The 17,215-nt window shown below is 41.0% G+C and overlaps 1 protein-coding gene across 3 annotated transcripts in view; it reads right to left on the bottom strand.

Annotated features, from left to right (window-relative positions):
* tnfaip6 (tumor necrosis factor, alpha-induced protein 6) overlaps positions 1–17,215 on the bottom strand; it is a 66,308-nt gene that overhangs the window by 12,613 nt on the left and 36,480 nt on the right. For all 3 annotated transcript variants that reach the window (XM_077616567.1, XM_077616566.1, XM_077616569.1), the window contains 4 exons: positions 9,843–9,980; positions 9,128–9,289; positions 3,703–3,931; positions 3,589–3,629 (listed from right to left, as the gene is read on the bottom strand). In XM_077616567.1, the coding sequence (XP_077472693.1) occupies positions 3,589–3,629; positions 3,703–3,931; positions 9,128–9,289; positions 9,843–9,980 (570 nt within the window). The remainder of the gene's footprint in view (positions 1–3,588; positions 3,630–3,702; positions 3,932–9,127; positions 9,290–9,842; positions 9,981–17,215) is intronic.

Genomic DNA, 17,215 nt, shown 5'->3' with positions numbered 1-17,215 from the left:
GAGCTTGCTTGGTCCCAAATTGAAATAAAGCTCATATACTTATTAATAATTAATACATCATATAATAACATCCCAGAATAACCACAACAATGGCCAAGGGACATGTTACCAAATATAAGCACTGCTGTATGTATATTTTTGAACCAGCAGATTTGATCACTTTTTTCTGTTCACCCATAATAAAGTCATTAAAGAACCAAACTTCATGAATGTTTTTTGTGACAAATAAGTATCTGTTCCAATCACTATCAGAGAAAAATCAGAGTTGTCGAAATAACTGGAAACTCAAGAGAGCCATGACATTATGTTCTTCACAAGTGTATGTAAACCTTTATATATATATATATATATATATTTTTTTTTTTTTTTTCCTGGCCTAAATATCCTGTTCCTATACAGTGGTACCTCGAGATACAAGCATAATGTGTTCCAGGACTGAGCTCGTATGTCGATATTCTCGTAACTCAAACAAACGTTTCCCATAGAAATGAACTAAAAACAAATTAATTCGTTCCAACCCTCTGAAAAAAACACCCAAAACAGGATATTGGATTGGAAAGACATTTTTATTTGTTCTAATTTGCCATCTATTAACAAAGTAACAAAAAACTAGTGGTTTAATATGACTAAAATGGGTTTAATAGTACTAAAATTATACAGATTTCGCAGGGGGAGAGAGAGACGGATAGAGAGAGTGGGGGGGACCTTTTGCACGGCAACGCGCTCGTAACATAACATAAACAAATTTAAATGAACTTGGATTGTGATGCAGACACTCAAAAATAAAAAATAAATTTGATCTAACCTTACACTAAACTTAATTCTAATTCTGTTTTAAATTTTGATACCTTCTCCCGGCTTGGCTCTATTTGCCCCGCCTCCACCCTGACTTTCACATGCAACCTAAATGTTTGCTTTTGTATTCCCTTCAGAATATTCCCAAAATGATGCAGACAAATGTCCTCACAATAGGATAGCGCACGACCACTTGCCAACGAGAAGTAGTATATGCGCCATTCGCACTGACTAACAGGAAAAAACACTGAAAAAATGCAACGCTCCGCCCAGTGCTCGCAGAGACATTACATGAGGGAGTTGCGACCACAGATACATTACACGAGGGAGTTGCGGGGAGAGAGACAGTGCCCATGATGTTCTTATGGGCAGCCTCTCACGTCCGCTGTCTGCTCCTATATCAAAATTTGTCTCGTATCTCAAGATAAATATTTGCTCAAAATTTTACTCGTATTTCAAATTGCTCGTATATCGGGGCACTCGTATGTTGAGGTACCACTGTAGTTCAAAGAAAGAAAGACCAGAGAAAACCCACGCAGGCCTGGAGAGAACATGCAAACTCCGCACAGGTTGATACAGTGATACCTCGACATACGAGCAATTTCAGATACGAGTAAAATTTCGGGCAAATATTTATCTTGAGATACGAGACAAGTTTTGATACACAAGCATACAGCAGACGCGAGAGGCTGCTCATAAGAACATCATGGGCACTGTCTCTCTCCCCGCAACTCCCTCGTGTAATGTACGGTCGCAACTCCCTCGTGTAATGTCTCTAGGAGCACTGGGCGGAGCGTTGCATTTTTTCAGTGTTTTTCCCCAATTAGTCAGTGCGAATACGATCGCTAATACTAGAGGAGTGTATATACTACTTCTCGTTGGCAAGTGGTCCTGCATCATCCTATTGTGAGGATATTTGTTGGCATCATTTTGGGAATATTTTGAAGGGAAGACAAAAGCAAACAACCCTCGATAGGTTGCATCTGAAAGTCAGGGTGGAGGCAGGGCAAATAGAGCCAACCCGGGAGAAGAAAGGTATAAACATTTAAAACAAAATTAAAATTAAGTTTAGTGTAAAGTTAGATTAAACTTATTTTTGAGTGTCTGCATTGTAATCCAAGTTCATTTAAATTTATTTATGTTACGAGCGTGTTGCCGTGCTAAAAGTCCTCCCCCCCCCTGTCCCTCTCTCTCTCCCCTCCGCGAAACCTGTCTAATTTTAGTACTATTAAACTACAGACGCTCCCCTACTTATGAACGAGTTAGGTTCCGAGCGATTGTTCATAAGTTGAATTTGTTTGTAAGTTGCTCAGTGCTATATTTTGTATTATAATCTATGTTTAAGGCCTATATAAGTATATTGAAGCCTATAAAGTGTATTGAAGGTTAATATAAGTGCATTTGTATGTTTAAGGCTTGTATAAGTAACACGCATTGGTTTGTACTGAAAAAAAACATTTAATAACATGGAGAGAACACATACAGTACTGTATACATACATTAGAGAGAGAGAGATTTACTAGAAACTGGCCGAAAGAAGCTATCTAATGACGATTGCAGTTTTCTTTTTTTCATCATAAATGATGCGGTAGCACTGTATGGCATCATTCAATTGATTTGCAAACTTTGTGCAACGTTCAATATTTGGGTCCTGCTGCTCGATGTTTGTTTATAAATGGTACTGACGGTCGAACGATCCAAGTTGTATTCCCATGCAACGCTCACCACTTTCATCAAGCTTCGTTATTATTGCCACTCATTTCAAATGAAATGGCTTGCCTCTTCCTTGCACCTCCCTCAATAGAAGCATTTCGCTTTTCACCAACCATATTGAATAATGGATGCACGAGATATTTAATGATAAAAATGAAAAAGGTTCTTTGCACACTGGAGATACGTTCACGCACTTCCGCATTGCAACGAACTGGGCAGAAGAAGGTGGATGCTGGGTGAGCTGAGCTCCACAGCGCCAAGCGTCGGTATTAGCGGCGGAAAGAAGCACTACGCGGAAAAAGGCGCGCAATACAAAATCGAACTTACGAACATTTTTCGACATAAACGCAATTTGCAGACATGTTCGTATGTACCGTTGTTCGTAACTCGAATGTTCGTAAGTAGGGGAGCGTCTGTACTAGTTATTTGTTACTTTGTTAATAGATGGCGAATTAGAACAAATAAAAATGTCTTTCCAATCCAATATCCTGTTTTTGATGTTTTTTCAGAGGGTTGGAATGAATTAATTAGTTTTTAGTTCATTTCTATGCGAAACGTTCGTTTGAGTTGCGGGTAAATCGACATACAAGCTCAGTCCCGGAACAAATTAAGCTCGTATCTCGAGGTACCACTATACTACTTATCATCATCAGTCAACATTGGATCATTCGTAGATCTTCACTGAATCTCTGGAGTGAGTTTGCTGTACTGAAAGTAAAAGGGCCGAGTAATGTTGCACGCCCCATTTTTCAGTTTTTTATCTGTTAAAAAACTATAAAATATCCAATAGGTTTTGTTCCACTCCACGATTGTGTCCCACTTGTTGTTGATTCTTGACATATACTATATCTGTGTCAATATCAAAAGAGGTAACAATGCCTCTTGAAGCTCTGATTTGAAATGTAAGACCTTCAGTTTTTCTTTTGTTTTTTTATCCGGGCAAAGCGGCCAAATGTAAACTCCACAAAAAGGCTAGAACAAAGATTCAAACCCAGGACCACAAATTTCCACCACAATTTTTCCTGATTCTTTTTCATTTCATTTCGATTGCATTAGAAAAAAAAAACAAATGTGGCTCACCTGTGCTGATTATATCTTCAGGTGAATAATCACCACAAAATCTGGGGGAAAAGCATATTTAAAGATGATGAGATTCAATTAAAAGGTGGTCAGATGACTGAGAAGAATCCTTACCTCCCAGCAAAACCAGATACATCGTCATAACTGTCATACACTTCCAGGTAGTCTGCCAAGCATGCCATGTCATCCTCTACGTCAAACTCTATAAAGTGGAGGAGGATTCTCTGGCCAAGACGTGCTCGGATGTGCCAGTAGCAGATCTGATCGTCATGGTACTCTTTCGGAAAGCCAGGAGACTGGATTATCCGCTCTTGATCAGTCAGAACGCCGCCGCACTCTTTGGCTGGAAATTAGTCCATGAAACATTAATGATTTTACTCCGCTTGTAATGGCAACTGGAGTAATTGTTATTTTGTTGACCCCAGTCTTGGTCTTAAGATTTTTAGTCACATCAATCTGGATTTATATATCCTTTTTTTCTAAGCACAATTCAAATCATCAGTTAACATTGTCATCTATTAGATCAGGGGTTGTCAACCTTTTGGACCAAGAGACCCATAAACCATTCATATTTTTTTATGTAATTCCTTGACAGCCATAACCAGAATTTAAAAATAAAAATAAATGTGTGTATTTTGTTGTTGTAATTCAACAGTCCAATAAGTATTTAAGTTCTTTTAATAACGTTGTTACACTGTTGCTATTCAATGCTTTTTGCTTTGTTGTTTTGCGGCCTTTGCGACTGTATTGTCTAACTTGTAACTGTGTAACTATGCTTTTCCTGTATCTGCATTCTCACCCTCTTGCTACTGTGACAATGAAATTTCCCGAATACGGGATGAATAAAGTTATCCAATCCAATGAATGTATGCGGAACGCGCAAGGGAGTCTAATGAAAAGAAGATTTTTTACTAAAGCATTGGTAGATTTAATGTCAGTGCCATTTAAATTGTGATTTTGCCAATACAAAATTCCAATTGGTCAATGGAGCACATTCGAGGTAATGTCGCTAACACAGAGATGTGCCAACACGAGGTTCCCATTGGTCATTGCAGCACCACGAGAGTTTGTGTCGGCACCACTGATGTGCCAACGTAAGGCTCCCATTGGTCAATGTAGCGGCACTAGAGTTTTTGTTGGCGCCACTTTAATGTGCAAATGCGAGGCTCCCATTAGTCGATATAGCGGAACTCAATGTAGTGTCACGAACTCAGTGATGGGCCAATTCGAGGCTCTCTCAACAACAGATTCCACATTTTGGCTTACAGGTTAGCAGAGAGCCATATGTACCCATCAAAAGAGACATGTCTGGGTGACGATCCATAGATTTCTGACCCCTGTATAAGACTCTTTTGTTCAAATTAATTATTTTCATTGAACTTTCTGAACGTTTTCAGCTACAGCATTGTCCAAAATATCGCTCATCGTTCATTTTCTGAACCGCTTTATCCTCACTAGGGTCAGGTCATGGGGGGTGCTGGAGCTTATCCCTGCTGACTTCGGGCCAGAGGCGGGGGACACCCTGAATCGGTGGCCAGCCGATCGCAGGGCACAAGGAGACGGAGAACATTCACGCGCACACTCGTACCTAGGGTCAATTTAGAGTGTCCAATCAGCAGACCATGCATGTTTTTGGAATGTGGGAGGAAACCGAAGTACCTGGAGAAAACCCACGCAGCCCCGGGAGAACATGGAAACTCCACACGGATGGACCGACCTGGATTTGAACCCAGGACCCCAAAACTGTGAGGCTGACGTGCTAACCACTCAGCCGCTGGGACACCTCTGTCCAAAATATCAAAATCTTAAAAAAGTTTTCGAAAAGTGAATTATTGTTATAAACGTGCAAATATTAAATGGACTGGAGGCCCTTCAATCCAATTAAATCATATTATGTCAAACTTTATGATATTGGCAAATATTGTTGTCCACAGAATGAATATCATATCATACTATGCTGAAATTGATGATTTACAATGATAAGGGAAATTGGCGATGACCAGCATTGAGCTAATATGTATTCCTCCGCACTTTAGCCTTGCATGCAAAGCATTTCTGTCAGATAGATGAATACTACGACGGACTGCAAGGCCGTACTTGTAGACAGACCAATTTCTAAAGTTATGCCGTCATGTTTTTTTTTTCCTTTTTAAAAGAGCAAACGTCACAAAAAGCTTTTTAGATAGATGTTTTTTGTCATGTGTGTTATGAGAAGAACCATTGTCCACTGCAGCCATATACATTTTGCAAGTCTCGTGGTCCTACTATTTGGAACAATCTTCATTATAGACAAATGGAAGAGGCTATCCCTACTCCATCTTTATTACTCCACAGTCACTGTCAGAGAAGAGGTCTTTCCCCAAGTGGAGGTGTTTAAGGATGTTGGGGTCTTGTTCACGGGTGAGGCAAGAATGGAGTGGGCGATCAACAGGCCAATCTGTGCAGCATCTGCAGTGACATGGACTCTGCATCGGTCCGTCGTGGTAAAGAAGGAGCTGAGCCGAAAGGCGAAGCTTTCTATTTACCAGTCGGTCTATGTTCCCACCCTCATCTGTGGTCACGAGCTGTGGGTCGTGACCGAAAGAACAAGATCCCGGATAGAAGCGGCTGAAATTAGTTTGCTCTGCAGGGTGACCGGACTATCCTTGAGAGATATGGTGAGAAACTCAGTCATCCGGGAGGGGCTCAGAATAGAGCCACTGATCCTCCAGATTGAGAGGAGTCAGGTGAGGTGGCTCGGGCCTCTGATTAGGATGGCCACTGGAAACCTCTCTGGTAAGGTGTTGCGGGTACGTCCCACTAGGAGGATAACACGGGGCCAACCGCTGGGGAGACTATGTCTCCTGGTTGGCCCAGGAACGGTTTGGGATTGTTCTGAAAGAACTGAATGAAGTGGCTGGCCTAATTTCTATCTTTAGTCCCTTGTGTAGGTTGAAGATAGACCATGATACATACTAGACACACACACGTAGCACAATTTTAGACAGCGCTGTAATCGCAATTTTGTTCATCTAACAGCCAGGCTTTAAGATGATTGGCGAAGTGGTTCAGAGACGGGAGTTCATGTATGTTAATTGGTATTGAGTTGTGTGAAGCGGACAGAGGGTTTTTTGGGCTGAATGCACTCGTTTGAAGAGAACTACACAGTCACCTCTAGAGCCAGCCCTTGTTGATGTGTTGGATTTTTTTTGTACAAAATCTTATTAAATAAATAAAATAAAATCGTATACTGCACTGAAGTTTGCATGATAAACAATTGCTCTTTTGTTCTGGCAGTTGTAAAAGCTGTTCACAGAGAAACAAACATTGTAAAACTTTTCCTGACTTGTGTTCAAATATCCTGTTCTTATAGTTCAAAGAGAAGTGTCATATCCTGAGATCTCTGTCCCAACAGATGTTTAAGTTAAAACTCACTGGTGTTTGATTTATATACAAATAGTTCCTGAATCTGGCAGTTGTCCAGGGGGCGTGGTGTCATAAAACTCCACCCTCCAAGCCAGAGGGTGGACCGAATTGATTGAATTAGCTAACGGCATTGGATGTTCCTTTGTAACTGAAACCCACACACTAATGTTCAAATTAACACCCACTTTGGGCTGAGGGAGAGAGAGCTTTTAAGATGGAGTCAGATCACAAGAAAATTGTCTCTTCCCTTGCGAATAAAGAGAATTGACCATTGAAGCTTCAATAATGTCTTGTCTATGTTTTGTCACTTATCTCACAAAATCTTTCAGAACAAAATTAAGAACACTATCACTGTTCAAGGTGTTGTTAGCGTTTTATTTTATTATACATTTGCTTGCAACAAAGTATAAGCTTGGCCTTTGTCAGGATTTTATTTCATATTATTATTATACATTTGCTTGCAATGAAGAAATGCTTTGCTTTACTATTAAACTTACTTTGCTCATCATTATTAGTTTCATTTTATTATGTTTGCTTGCAACAAAGTAAATGCTTTGCTCCTGATAACCTTGTTTAGTCTAAAGAAAGAGGATCCAGAACGCCTTGCAGTGCTACGAATCTGATCTGTGAACTGCACCTGCGTCTATCACAGTCTCCACAAGACTTCCTGGCCTTCATCTGTTTTGACTCTTGACCATTGACGTATCACTAGTGTTTCCACCCCCTGCCCCCTTAGAGTTGAGACGTGCATTGTAATCAGGGTCCTCGAATGTAATAAAACAACAGAAAATGTGTAAGATCAGAATGGAGTTGGGAGGTTGCCTCAACGGCTGTTCCCCTTGCAAGTGAAAATTCCAGAAGTCTGTGTTTTCCTCTTTATTTGTACATGCATTTGGGAATGCCTATCGGCGAACCTAACAGCTTTGCTATTCAAGAACACTTAGCTCAACGTTAGTTATTTGCACATTATTATTAACATACTTGCTTGCAATGAAAGAAGCTTTGCTCCCAAAGGCCTTGTTTAGTCTGAATAAAGAGCAGCCAGGATGCCTCTGAGTATTGGGAACTTGCCCTGCGCGCTGGACCTACTGTATCTGCCCTCCACCACAGACGCTCCAAGAGGCTCCCCGATGCATTCGTCCTCATCTGTTTTGACTAAAGTGGATGGGTTTTGGTCAGAGTAGATGCCTCACTTGTGTTATCCACCCTTCCCTTTAGAGTTGAGACGTCCATGTACTCAGGGTCACCGAATGTAATAAAGCAACAGAAAAGACAGGTAAGGTCAGAACAGAGATGGGAAGCTTTCTCAACGGCCATTCCCCTTGCAAGCAAAAATTTCAGAAGACGGTCTTTTCCTTTTTATTTGTGAGTGTAAATTGAGAATATCTAATGGTGAACCTGACACCTGTAGTCCAACTTTCTCCCAAAGTCATCTGGGATGCGCTCCAGCAACCCACGACCCTGACAAGGAGAAGCGGTCTTAAAAATTAATGAATGAAAAATCAGGAGAAGATCGTTAGGGGCAGAAATACTCTATATCCTCAAAAATAGGACAACTGATATACAGTCAGTTCAATAAGTATTTGAACACCGTTATATTGCAAGTTCTATGACGTAGAAATCATGGAGGGGGCTGAAATTTTCAACAATAGTGGATTTTGGTTCAGAGGGTGGCTAGGCCACGCTAGAACCTTGATATACTTTTTATGGAGCACTCACAGTTCTTAGATCGAGGGTTCATTCCCAGGTTCAGACCTTCGTATGCGCCGTTTGCATGTTCTCCCTGGGCTTGTGTGGGCTTGGTTTACTCCGGTTTCCTCGTACATCCCAAAAACACTCAGAGTAGGCTGGTTTATTATGTACTTATTATTTTAGGCTGGTGAATTAATTGCTGTACACCTTGTGTCCTGCCATTGGCTGGGCACCAATTCAAGGTGTCCCCTCCCTGGTGCCAATAGTTGGCTGGGATAGGCTCTAGCACCCCTCGTGACCCTTGTGAGGATAAGTGGTACGGAAAGTGAAATCAATGTTTTGAGAATAGTGGAGTCACGCATAGTTGGAAAGTTAAGTGCAACTACAGGTCACTTCTATTTCCCTCTATTGGTTGCACAAAGAACTTTGGCAATGTACTCACAGCTTGGATTGTAGCAGTATACGTCCCATCTCTCGCTTTTATTAAGCCTGTAACCGTAGTCGATGATGCCAACCTTTCCAAAGCCACAATTAGCACCAGCTTTGACAATTGGGTAGCCGACACGTCCTGTATCAAACCATCCTGCAGCACAAACGTGGAAACCTAAAAAAGAAAAAAATCATAGTGTGATCAAACTTTCCTCTATTGGACCAATCACACTCTCAAAAAAAACTTTGGCAGTAATTTAGTCTCCAAATGACAATTAAAGCACATTTTTTGGTTGGTTTGATTGCGTTATTTTTTTTGTGAAGTCAATGTTCCTGTTACAAACCTCAGCCAAAACTGGCTTGATAAATGAAAGACTTCACACTTAGATTGCTGAAGGGGAAAGTCTGCTTTAGTGGCTGAGAGGTGACAAGATGCAGGGGTGTTGGATTGCGACATTCATGAGAAAGGGCACAGGAGTGATGATGTCACACACCCAAGATGGTGTTAAAACACTTAAAATTCATCAGGGATGTCTTAACAATTGGGTGTCATTTAAGAGCAAAAAATCATGTTGTATGCATTGTTTGCTAGCTGTAAATACCAGTGTGGTGTTTGGATAAACAGAATGTTAGTTAGAATCCATATCAGTTAGTTAGAATCCATATCAGTTAGTTAGAATCCACATCAGTTAGTTAGAATCCATATCACTTGGAATTGTTTTCCAGACCTATTTGCCGAGCAGCCTCCAGCTGCTCGTATGTGGCCAACTTCCCTCCCTCGTACTTGCACACGGCTTTGGCCTCCTTGTAAGTCAGCTGGTATCTCCCTCTCCGTGACTCTCGATGGTACACTCCAGCTGCTTGTTCTATTTATGCATAATACAACAGATAAAAGACAATTTTGAGACCATAAATGTGAAAGTTTCAAATGCACCAAAAACCTTAAGTATTTACTGAAAATGAAATGTATGTTTTAATCAACACTAAGCCTTATAAAAACAGGAAGAAAATACTATGGAAATTATTTTTTCCCCCAGCAAGTACAGCAAAATATTGCAAAAGAGTTGCAAGGTAGAGGACAAAAGACGTAATCAAAAAACAGCCCAAGCCACGCACATCATACATAAAATTACCAGTTGGAATGTATGTGTGAGCCGCCTCGTGGTGTAGAGGTTCACTCGCCTGACTTCGGTGTAGGCAGGGGCCGACTCGATTCCCACTGGTGGCGGTATGATGGGGAGTGCGAATGGTCGTTTGTCTCTCTGTGTGCCCTACGACTGACTGGCGACCAGTCTAGAGTTTAGTCTTGCCTTTCACCCGAAGACATGAATGAGTGAATGAATCTATGTATGTGTTCAACAGAAAAGATAGTATCCACCCTTTGATTATCTTGTGTCGACACCAAGGACAATCTAACATCCTAAGCCGAAATAATGTTTTAAAGTACCACTATCATGGATTTTTATACACCACTTAAAAGATAGAATTTTATCAAAGAGTATTTATAAAGAAATGATCAATACTAACAGAGATCCATAACTATGGAAAGTGTACCAAAAATCTTTATATAATGTTGCCATCAGCTTTCTTAAAAAACAGTGACATCACAAGAGTACCGGAGCCAGCACCATGGTGTATGCCGCACCGGAATAAAGAGGATATGGATGAGTAGTACATATACTTATTGTTCTTCTCATTAAATATAAAATTGAAATTGTGTCAGAGGAAGTCAGTCATTAAAAACGTTAGAGGGATTTTACTGCACAAGTTCAAAACGGAGGCTGAAGCAATGTAACGTCCCCGCAACTCAGTGAAAAGAAGACACAATCCCCGCTGGCTTCATCTTGGGCTCCATTCACATAAGATGTACTAAATGAATATCTATAATATGAATATAGTGAATATCTAACATTTACAACCCTTGATTCTACAAGCAAGCCTGGAGAGTTAAATCTAATACATTCTCATCTGCTTTTGACAACCCTGCCCAGGGAAAAAATTCCGGCGAAAGCTGCATTGTTTTGGTTCCTATGCCATTGAGTACGCAGCTAAAGTTTGCTGCAGTTTAGCCCCCAAAAACAACCCAACTTATTGGCCACATGTCATCTGCCACTTGGTCAAAGCAATCTTGAGTAAGATATTCATTCATTTCTGAACCGCATTATCCTCATAAGGGTCTTGGGGGGTGCTGGAGCCAGTGCCAGCTGACTTCGGGCCAGAGGCGGGGGACATCCTTAATCGGTGGCCAGCCGATCACAGGGCACAAGGAGACGGAAGACCATTCACACTCACACTCATACAAAGGGCCACTTTAAAGTGTACAATCAGCTAGCATGCATGTTTTTGGAATGTGTTAGGAAACCGGAGAACCCAGAGAAAACCCACGCAGGCCAGGGAAGAACATGCAAACTCCACACAGGTTGACGTGTCCTGGATTTTAACCCAGGACCCCAGAGCTGTGGGGCCGACGCGCTAACCACTCAGCCGCCAGGCCACTTAAGTAAAATATTTGGATTAAAACAACAGAATAGACTACTGTATTTTCTCACATAGAGTGGGGTGAATAAAGTATTTAGTCAACCACCAATTGTGCAAGTTCTTCTACTTGAAAATATTAGAGAGGCCTGTAATTGTCAACACGGGTAAACGTCAACCATGAAAGACAGAATGTGGAAAAAAAACTGAAAATCACATTGTTTCATTTTTAAAGAATTTATTTCCAAATTAGAGTGGAAAATAAGTATTTGGTCACCTACAAACAGGCAAGATTTCTGGCTGTCTTAGAGGTCTAACTTCTAACGAGGTCTTCTTTCGTTACCTGTATTAATAGCATGTTTTAACTCATTATTGGTATAAAAGAGACCTGTCCACAACCTCAGTTTCTCACACTCCAAACTCCACTATGGCTAAGACCAAATAGCTGTCGAAGGACACCAGAGACAAAATTGTAGACCCGCACCAGGCTGGGAAGGCTGAATCTGCAATAGGTAAAATGCTTGGTGTAAAGAAATCAACCGTGGGAGCAATTATTAGAAAATGGAAGACATACAAGACCACTGATAATCTCCCTCGATCTGAGGCTCCATGCAAGATCTCACCCCGTGGCGTCAAAATGATAAGAACGGGTAGCAAAAATCCCAGGACCACATGGGGGGACCTAGTGAATGACCTACAGAGAGCTGGGACCACAGTAACAAAGGCTACTATCAGTAACACAATGCGCCACCAGGGACTCAAATCCTGCACTGCCAGACGTGTCCCCCTGTTGAAGCCAGTACACATGCAGGCCCGTCTGCAGTTCGCTAGAGAGCATTTGGATGATCCAGAAGAGGAATGGGAGAATGTGTTGTGGTCAGATGAAACCAAAATAGAACTTTTTGGTAGAAACACAGGTTCTCGTGTTTGGAGGAGAAAGAATACTGAATTGCATCAGAAGAAGACCATACCCACTGTGAAGCATGGGGGTGGAAACATCATGATTTGGGGCTGTTTTTCTGCAAAGGGACCAGGACGACTGATCTGTGTAAAGGAAAGAATGAATGGGGCCATGTATCGAGAGATTTTGAGTGAAAATCTCCTTCCATCAGCAAGGACATGGAAGATGAGACGTAGCTGGGTCTTTCAGCATGACAAGGAGTGGAGGAACTTTTAGTATTGATCAAATACTTTTTTTCCACCATGATTTGCAAATAAATTCTTTAAAAATCAAACAATGTGATTTTCTGGGGGGGTTCCACACTGTCTCTCATGGTTGAGGTTTATCCATGTTGACAATTACAGGCCTCTCTAACATTTTCAAGTAGGATAACTTGCACAATTGGTGGTTGACAAAATACTTATTTGCACCAATGTATACCCTCACATATACCCTTAAAATTTCTTTAAAATCGTTGAATTTTACGATTTCTCTCATATAAGACACCCCCTGATTCACAATTTTCACCACCATATTTATGGTTTTAATAGGAGTAAAAATGTGTTACTTTGAACGGAAAATCTTGAGAAAAATCATCCCACGTGGTATTTCTGAGATACTGTCTGAATCGAAATGATCGTCTGCTGAATAACACATTCCGAAAGGGTGTTGCCTGCACGTGGACGAATTCAAAAAGGAAGTCATGGGAGCAGTACAACCAGGAAGTGTGTCTGAGTCTCTGGATGCAATAATAGCATACACATTACGCAGGTATTAAGGCTGATTTTTTAATGATCGACCGCAAGACCTTCAATCAGCCTTAACAACTATTGGAATGTGCTGACATGGTAAACACCACGAACACATGTATCAAGGTTACTCGCGTTTGGCCAGTCAGAGCACGTTTAACTGCCAGTAAAAGGTAAAATGGCGGTGCCCTGAGCAAACAATGGCAGGCACAAGTGAGTGAGTTTTTTCACGTTTTATGGAAGATACATTTTTTAAATTTTATTCATAGCCATCAAAATAAATTTTGTTTAGCATTTTATCTGTTTATCCTTTCTCTATTTTGAAATAAATGACCGTATCGGCTGCATTATCTTGCGTTAGGGCATTTCGTCTTTGTCACCTTGCAGTTTCATACATGTCAAACTAAACTACATATATAAACTGCTTCCACTTCCTATGACATAATTGCCTCATCCTCTTTTAGAAATGGGGGTCACCACATAAATCAAGCCTGGAAGTGTGTATTTTGATGGCTTTTTGAGAAGGTCCATAGTGGTCCAGTGTTTTGTCTGAGGCCTACAATGGGGCAAATAAGTATTTAGTCAACCATCAATTGTGCAAGTTATCCTACTTGAAAAGATTAGCGAGGCCTGTAATTGTCAACATGGTTAAACCTCAACCATGAGAGACAGAATGTGTAAAAAATGCAGAAAATCACATTGTTTGATTTTTAAAGAATTTATTTGCAAATCATGGTGGAAAATAAGTATTTGGTCAATACCAAAAGTTCATTTCAATGCTTTGTTATGTACCCTTTGTTAACAATAACGGAGGCCACACGTTTTCTGTAACTTCACAAGCTTTTCACACACTGTTGCTGGTATTTTGGCCCATTCCTCCATGCAGATCTCCTCTAGGGCAGTGATGTCTCTCGATACATGGCACCATTCATTCTTTCCTTTACACATATCAGTCGTCCTGGTCCCTTTGCAGAAAAACAGCCACAAAGCATGATGTTTCCATGGTGTTCTTCAGATGCAATTCAGTATTCTTTCTCCTCCAAACACGAGAACCTGTGTTTCTACCAAAAAGTTATATTTTGGTTTCATCTGACCATAACACATTCTCCCAGTCCTCTTCTGGATCATTCAAATGCTCTCTAGCGAACCGCAGACGGGCCTGGATATGTACTGGCTTCAGCAGGGGGACAAGTCTGGCAGTGCAGGATTTGAGTCCCTGGCGGCGCATTGTGTTACTGATCGTAGCCTTTGTTACTGTGGTCCTAGCTCTCTGCAGGTCATTCACTAGGTCCCCCCGTGTGGTTCTGGGATTTTTGCTCACCGTTCTTGTTATCATTTTGACACCACGGGGTGGGATCTTGCATGGAGCCCCATATTGAGGGACATTATCAGTGGTCTTGTATGTCTTCCATTTTCTAATAATTGCTCCCACAGTTGATTTCTTCACACCAAGCGTTTTACCTATTGCAGATTCAGTCTTCCCAGCCTGGTGCAGGTCTACAATTTTGTCTGTGCTGTCCTTCGACACTCTTTGGTCTTGGCCATAGTGGAGTTTGGAGTGGGAGAGACTGAGGTTGTGGACGGGTGTCTTTTATACCGATAATGAGTTAGAACAGATGCTATTAATACAGGTAATGAGTGGAGACCTCGTTAGACCTCTTTGACAGCCAGAAATATTCCTTTTTTGTAGGTGACCAAATACTTATTTTCCACTCTAAAAAAACAGTTTCATACTAATTCATCCTGTAAGGGTTGTTTTCTTAGACCAAAACAGAAAAAAAAAACAAATAGTAAATGTTAATTTACCGACATCTACTGGTGAAAAAGAGTATAGCAACCCTGTAAGTCTAATTTGTGCACATACAAGCCGTACCCTTGATTCAGTCATCATTTTTTTTGTTACGAATACGGCTGATATGCGAGAAAATACTATTTAGCGGCTGCTCCACTTCCTTCTGTGTTCAATTCACTCAGTTCACCGCTCGGTCGGTCGGATGGAAAAAAATAGATGCTAATATCGGCAGTGTTCGGAATGTTTCAATTACCTACACAACACGTATTAACAATTTTCTGATAAAATGATTGAATTTCTTGGAAAAAAACAAATAAAACTCTGGCCGCCACAGTAATGAAACAAAATGTACATGTCTTTGTTAACATTGAAGTTGATTTTAGATCCTTTGACAAATCTGATGTACCATTTTGCTTAACCATAACAACAATAATTGTTATTTTTCTTTACTTTCAATATTTATAACTATCAATATTTTGGCATTAACAAAACTTAGCTTTTTATCAATGTCAAGGAGAATTTTGCTTTCATGACAAAATAAACGATCAAAGACCAGTAAGGAACATTTGATGAGCCAGTTTGCTAAAAACAGTAAAGAAAGAAGAAAGAATTGGTCTCATTCTTTTTGACCTTCTCAAAGGAGAGTCTGTTCTGTTTTGGGCTTCACGCATGCATGGCTACAAGACATGCTGCCTTTGCTCAGATCCACCCACAAAATTGGGTGCTGTTTGCTTCGGCATATCACATTTCATCATGAAAGGAGTTGTGAGTTTCTTTTGCCCATTTTACTCATTCTTGAAATTACTTGAGTGGGCAGCACGGTGGGGCGAGTGGTTAGCGTGTCAGCCTCACAGCTCTGGGGTACTGGGTTCAAATCCAGGTCGGTCCACCTGTGTGGAGTTTGCATGTTCTCTCCGGGTCTGCGTGGGTTTCCTCCGGGTACCCCGGGTTCCTCCCACATTCCAAAAACATGTATGGTAGGCTGATTGGACACTCTAAATAACCCATATAGAATGGGTGTAGGTGTGCATGTTTGGCCGTCTCCTTGTGCCTTGCGATCGGATGCCCACCGATTCAGGGTGTCACCCGCCTCTGGCCCAAAGTCAGCTGGGATAGGCTCCAGCACCCCCCACGATCCTAATGCGGATAAAACAGTTCAGAAAATGAGATTAGAGGAGATGAGATGAATTACCTGAGGTCACACATTGTGAGGTGACAGACCTGCAATGTACAGAGCTAAATCAAGGCCAAAAGTATTCATTGCAAAAATAATTTTTGGTTGTGAATGTTTTAACAAATAAAGTCAACAAAACAAATATTTGCACTTTTAGATCTTATTTTGCCTTTTTCAATGTTTTTTTTTCTGCAGTCAATATTTTTTTGCATTCAATGTTTTTTTCGCTTTTAAATCTTAGAGGCGTGAGGAATACAACCCAGCAATACGTGTTCGAAATGATGTTCGGAAACGTAGGTGCTTTGAATTATTGTGAACCCACATTCTCTCCACAATATTTACTTGATACTTGTAGAAAAAGGGAACCTTTATCTAATCTAAAGAACTGCTGTTTCCGGAATCTAAACAATAACGCTAACGCAGCACAGTTTTGGTTGTTTGAATCGCCTGACTTCAGTCTGGGCAGGTGCAGGCTCGATTCTCACTGGTGGCGGTAGGATTGTGAGTGCGAATGGTCGGTGATCTCGCTGTATGCCCTCAGGCTGGCTGGCGACCTGTCTAGGGTGTAGTCTGCCTTTCGCTCAAAGTCAGCTGGGATACGTTCCAGCAACACCCTCAACCCTCACGAGGATGCGCAGTATGAAAGATGACTGAAGAATGTGGAGTGTTAATAATTCAAAGCACATATTTTTACGAAAGGCAACATTGTTTGGGGACGTTTTGGTAAGCTGTTTTTTCATAAGCCTAGGTGCTTCTGTGCCAAGGCAACGCCCATGTGAAAAAAATTGTATCCAGAAAGAGAAAACATTTGAAACCGAAAAAAAGGCATGAAGTGAAAAAAATATGAAAGTGAGAAAATAAGATCTGTGAGGGAATATATTTTTGGTGATTTTCATTCGTTTGTTTCCTGAATTGCTTATCCTCACTAGGTTCACGGGGCGTCTATCCAAGCTGACTTCGGGCACGAGGTG

This window comes from Stigmatopora argus, chromosome 13 (genome assembly GCF_051989625.1).
Source record: "Stigmatopora argus isolate UIUO_Sarg chromosome 13, RoL_Sarg_1.0, whole genome shotgun sequence".
Lineage (NCBI taxonomy): Eukaryota > Metazoa > Chordata > Actinopteri > Syngnathiformes > Syngnathidae > Stigmatopora > Stigmatopora argus.
This window is presented reverse-complemented; position numbering and strand designations above follow the sequence as displayed.